The sequence below is a fragment of the Lottia gigantea genome (assembly GCF_000327385.1).
Source record: "Lottia gigantea unplaced genomic scaffold LOTGIsca_1, whole genome shotgun sequence".
Lineage (NCBI taxonomy): Eukaryota > Metazoa > Mollusca > Gastropoda > Lottiidae > Lottia > Lottia gigantea.
Genome location: NW_008706746.1, coordinates 5,814,489 through 5,820,495, shown reverse-complemented (window position 1 = coordinate 5,820,495; position 6,007 = coordinate 5,814,489). Strand labels below are relative to the sequence as shown.

Genomic DNA, 6,007 nt, shown 5'->3' with positions numbered 1-6,007 from the left:
GGAAATTATGGTCATACAGAAACTGGGTGGTTCAACTTGTCGGTTTTTATTTCAGGAGAAAATGTTGTCACGTCAATGTATTGTAGATGATAACTATCGTCACAGAGAAACTGGAAATTGTTGGGAATTTTTTGAGAATTATCGTCAATGTAACAAATTTTGGGTAAGGATATCTAAAAAATGTGGTATTGTTTAGGTGTTTGTATATCATAAATATCCATTTGAAAAGATTGTGTTATCCAGAAGGTCTAACTTATGGACTGGGGAAGATCCGTATACCTTTTATATCTGCCTCTTACACACATAAGCAAAAAATCTTACAACCATTAGTGCCATAAGTTTAAGTATTATGTCTTCAAGCATATAAGGTTATTTTATACAATAAAATATTTTCACTGTTAAAATATTGGCTTATTGAGCAATTTTATGTTATTGTTTAAAGTTCTTTATTAGTAGAGCACTGTGTTTTAACTGTTTTAAAACCAAAATGGAACAACAAAAGCGAGTAACATTTAATAACTTGATAAACATGTCTATTCCAACAGCAAGTACTAACACAAATTATAAGGTTCATGTTACATAACATAATAATGTTTAAAATATACCTAATTAGTAGCTGCTAGTGTTGTAAGGATTAAAATAAGTCAGCACTTTTTTTTGTGAAATGCAATGAACAGAAAACTTACTATTTTTTTTGTGAAACAGTGGCCAGGATTTGACCTGAACTTTTTATCTGTATCTGAACTATCAAATGTTTATAGTAAAATGAAATATGTAAATTTTCAGTGCAGGATTAACATTGACATTTTGAATTCTGTATCTGCCAAAAATTGTTCCTGCAGTCAACAGAAGTCTGTATCATTTGAAAATTTAAAGCTTTAAACTGCCTTGAAAAATTATGGAAGTAACCTATCCATGCAGTGTTTAATTATTTTTTTCTCTGTTTAGTTGAAAGTACATTGGATTAGATGGTGGAAGGGAGACGAACCGTACACACCAGAGCCAGAGGATAGAGATAAGGTCAGAGATCAATATAAACATTTATTGAAGAAATATAAAGATAGAAAGTGGGATTTCCAACAATAACTATTCCCAGTGTTTCTGAATTGATGTGTAATTCTGTGATGTTTGTGATTAGATTGTAAAAACTTGAGTGAATTGTGTTGATCATCAATATATAAAGACAAAACAATGACAAGCCAATTGCATTTGTGTACGAGAATTATTCTCAAAGGAAGTTTTTCACAAATGTTTATTTGAAGATTAAACATAAAATTTTTACATACATATAATCCTTTTTGATCATGGGGATTTGATACACTAATTCTCAATATTTTCTAAGGAAGTTACAGCCCTCGGTATACTGTAAAAACCTTGAAAGAAGCTTGTGAACGCAATAGAGGTCCCTGTTTTATCAAATTTGGTGTGTAGCCATATGACAAATTTTTTAAATCACTGACCCGTCTTAAAGGTAGAGGTTCGGCATTTTCGGGGGTTGATTTGGGTCCTTAATGTAAATAGTATTCAGAAGTACTAGAACTTCTAGTCTAGAAGTGTAGGAAAACTGCATGATTACTTCTAATATTCCTCTAACTAGGAAGTTCACTTTCTATTTCTATACATGTCATTTCTATATATATGCAGAGCCTCAAGAGATGACACATCAACATTTTACTTTCATACGCAAATAATTCTGGACACACTTGGGTTTGAAGGCTGAAATTTTGACAATGAGCTGTGAACACTATTACTGATTAGCTTAGCTAAAAAAAATTCTTGTTCTGAGACAAAGGTATGATTAGTCAAACGATTGGCGAACCTTTCCCTTTAAACTATAATCTACAGTTGTACAATAGTTAAGATAAGTTGACAGAATTGCAAGTCTACAATGATCATATGGTTAACAAAGGTATCCTCCTTCAACTTGTGACATCAATAACCTGTTAACTGTAAAGTTAGACTCAAATCACAATTTTTTGCTTTCAAAATAGTATGCATAATGTCAAAAGTGTATTACAATGAATTTTATGCATTTTGCATCTCCATTTCTGAAACACTTAGCAATAAATAATATGAATTTAGTTAATTCAACTTAATACTATTTCAGTGAAAATTTGACAAACATAATTACAATAAATTGAATATCCAGAACAAATTCATATAATATGACAATAAATAATAATAGAAATAACTATCACAGAAATAATGGACGGAAAATAACAAAAAAAATAACTAGACTAAACATTAATCAATAACAGTATTATATTAGAATATATAATTATTGAAAAGAATAAGTAGGATTTGGTGCAGCTCCACCAAAAGCTCCAATAAACTTCAGTATATCTTTCAATTCTGGACTGTGAGATACCTGAAAATAAACATTAGTTGGTCTTATTTTTGTTTACTACCAATCAAAAAGGTTTTATGTATAGGTAAGGCTACCAGGCTATTTATTAAGCGAGGCCTGCACAGACAAGCACTAGGTGCTGGAGTCAAATGCCATACAGGATAAAGTATAGAGGAATATAAATTTCATATTTGATGGAAGAGTATCACAGATAATCTCAGTATTAATTTTCTATACAAGCTAGAATACAGAAACATATAGTTCAGAAACTATCTATGAGGTGCTTAAGAGTAAAAAAAATATATAATCTTACTTTAGTAGCCATAAGAAATTTATTCCAGTCATCTTTATTAGCTACTTTATCAGGTTTTGAAAATTCGACTTTATTTCTCAGGACAGGATAACCTATAAACAAATAATAAGGAAATCTAGACAAGCTATGAGACTATGACAATAAAAACAAGATAACCTACAATCAAATAATAAAGAAATTAAGATAAGCTACAAATTTGTTTTTCAAAACCGTTCATAACTTTTATTCAAATTAGAAAATCGAGACAAGGTTTGAAATATAATCACAACAGGACAACCTAAAACATAATAATAAAAAAATAAGATAAGCTACAAAAAAAATTAAATAATCATGTAATACAGAATCAACAATAGTTTTGAAAAGACTTGATCATAAAATATATTAAAATACATACCAGTTATAATGCATGGTAAAGATCTAATACCAGTGTCACTAGCTACTAATGATGCTTCATATGTATTTCTCTCATCTTTAGGTAGTATCTGAGCTACACGTTGATCCATAGAGACAGCTAATACCCACTCTTTTATTTCCTCATGTTGTTGAGTCTAGAATAAACAACCAAATCATGGATTTGATATAATATTTTCATATCAAACTGTGTCTATTACAATGGAAGATACCAGAAGTGTACGATGCTCATCAAAATCTTTTCATAAATTGTTATAATACCATTGTCCTTTATGCCAGCTCTGGGAAGTGATGTCCAGACAATGAATGAAATTGATGTATTACAAACTTACTGATAAGAATGGTTTTTCAGGTAAAGGTATTTCAAATGGTATATCTGTATCTTGAAAATCACTGTGATCTAACATGTCTAAACTACCATCTTCAATAGCCTAGAATATATAGAATGAATTAATGAAATGGACTGAACTGATATGTTGTCCTTTTATGCCTTACTGATTTACTGAAGACAGAATGACAGAGTGTACCATCTAAATCTAAATAGTCTGCAGAACTCAAGGTCATGACTTTTCATTCCATACAAATGATCATCTAGCTAAGCAAAGTCAGTCCTTTGAAAGGTATATAGAAAAGTTCCTGACCTATGATGGAATTATACCACAATGCTTTAGTTTATTAGACATTCAATAATTCCAGAGAAAAAAAAAAAGATGATAATAATTTTAGTAAAACACAGAATGGTTAACCTACCTCAGTAATATCTAAACATCTGTTTAAAAACACAAAAGCCATGTTTTCTGAACCAGCTGCCTATAAAATAATTCTGTATAGTTAAAATTAGCACACTTCATGTAAAACAAACTGGTTTACCTTTAGGGAATTCGTTTTCAAAACTAGTGGTCCTGATAAGTATTTTGTGTTAGCAGCATGAGATGGACTTCAGTCAAATAAATTATTAAAATAAGTAGTTTCATTTCCTAAACACATTACGCTAAAATATCAAATTATGATAAATTTAATATTGACAGCATCTTTGCAGTTATACCTTCAGAAACAAACTATAACTTACCTTACACATTGTACCAGCCTCATAGAAAGCTTTATCTGCTGGTATAATATCTGTATGACGTAACATTGATACAGAGAGTCGCATAGCAATACTTTCTAATGAACCTTGACCCATAGCAGCAGACCGTACAGCATAATAATGACTGATTAATGTCATTATCTGAAATTCTTCATATTGTGGTGTACCTGCTTCTTGAGATTTACCCATATTCTCACACTGTAAACAATTGAAATCAAATTAATATAATTCCATGGATCTATCCGTACTTTTGATATGTAAACTATCTGAACAATCCTCTATTTATATATTTTAAGACTTTTTGACATGATTTGAATCAATTTCACAATTTAAAAGCTTCAAGCTACTTCACTAAAAAAGAACAATGAATTTTACAGTTAGTGACATTACAAATTAAGTTACATTGCTAGAATGCATCACTTAAATAATCTAATTAACATTAAATAATTAAAATATTAAGAATAGAAATAAATGTAATATTGACTTACCAAATCATAAAACATATCTCGTAAATCTGCCCAGATTCTATAAGCATCAGATTTATTCAACCCCTCGGCACACACAATATCATTAAATATTCGTTTATAAATATTATAATTCTACAAATAGATAATAATATCATTAAATATTCTATTATAAATATTATAATTCTACAAATAGATAATAATATCATTAAATATTCTGTTATAAATATTATAATTCTACAAATAGATAATAATATCATTAAATATTCTGTTATAAATATTATAATTCTACAAATAGATAATAATATCATTAAATATTCTATTATAAATATTATAATTCTACAAATAGATAATAATATCATTAAATATTCTGTTATAAATATTATAATTCTACAAATAGATAATAATATCATTAAATATTCTGTTATAAATATTATAATTCTACAAATAGATAATAATATCATTAAATATTCTATTATAAATATTATAATTCTACAAATAGATAATAATATCATTAAATATTCTGTTATAAATATTATAATTCTACAAATAGGTATTCTGTTATAAATATTATAATTCTACAAATAGATAATAATATCATTAAATATTCTCATATAAATATTATAATTCTACAAATAGATAATAATATCATTAAATATTCTATTATAAATATTATAATTCTACAAATAGATAATAATATCATTAAATATTCATTTATACATATTATAATTCTACAAATAGATAATATCATTAAATATTCTCTTATAAATATTATAATTCTACAAATAGATAATAATATCATTAAATATTTATTTATACATATTATAATTCTACAAATAGATAATATCATTAAATATTCATTTATACATATTATAATTCTACAAATAGATAATAATATCATTAAATATTCTGTTATAAATATTATAATTCTACAAATAGATAATAATATCATTAAATATTCTATTATAAATATTATAATTCTACAAATAGATAATAATATCATTAAATATTCTCTTATAAATATTATAATTCTACAAATAGATAATAATATCATTAAATATTCATTTATAAATATTATAATTCTACAAATAGATAATAATATCATTAAATATTCTCTTATAAATATTATAATTCTACAAATAGATAATAATATCATTAAATATTCTCTTATAAATATTATAATTCTACAAATAGATAATAATATCATTAAATATTCTGTTATAAATATTATAATTCTACAAATAGATAATAATATCATTAAATATTCTATTATAAATATTATAATTCTACAAATAGATAATAATATCATTAAATATTCTCTTATAAATATTATAATTCTACAAATAGATAATAATATCATTAAATATTCTCTTATAAATATTATA

The 6,007-nt window shown here is 26.1% G+C and overlaps 1 protein-coding gene across 1 annotated transcript in view; it reads right to left on the bottom strand.

The window, feature by feature from the left end:
* Positions 1-471: 471 nt before the first annotated feature.
* The window catches only part of LOTGIDRAFT_228027 (hypothetical protein), a gene marked incomplete at its 5' end in the record, with an annotated part of 18,740 nt that continues 13,204 nt past the window's right edge, over positions 472-6,007 (bottom strand). Inside the window, 7 exons of the mRNA XM_009045743.1 lie at positions 472-2,368; positions 2,661-2,752; positions 3,055-3,208; positions 3,404-3,502; positions 3,822-3,881; positions 4,141-4,356; positions 4,647-4,757. Coding sequence (XP_009043991.1) covers positions 2,279-2,368; positions 2,661-2,752; positions 3,055-3,208; positions 3,404-3,502; positions 3,822-3,881; positions 4,141-4,356; positions 4,647-4,757 — 822 coding nt within the window. The 3' untranslated portion in view covers positions 472-2,278. The remainder of the gene's footprint in view (positions 2,369-2,660; positions 2,753-3,054; positions 3,209-3,403; positions 3,503-3,821; positions 3,882-4,140; positions 4,357-4,646; positions 4,758-6,007) is intronic.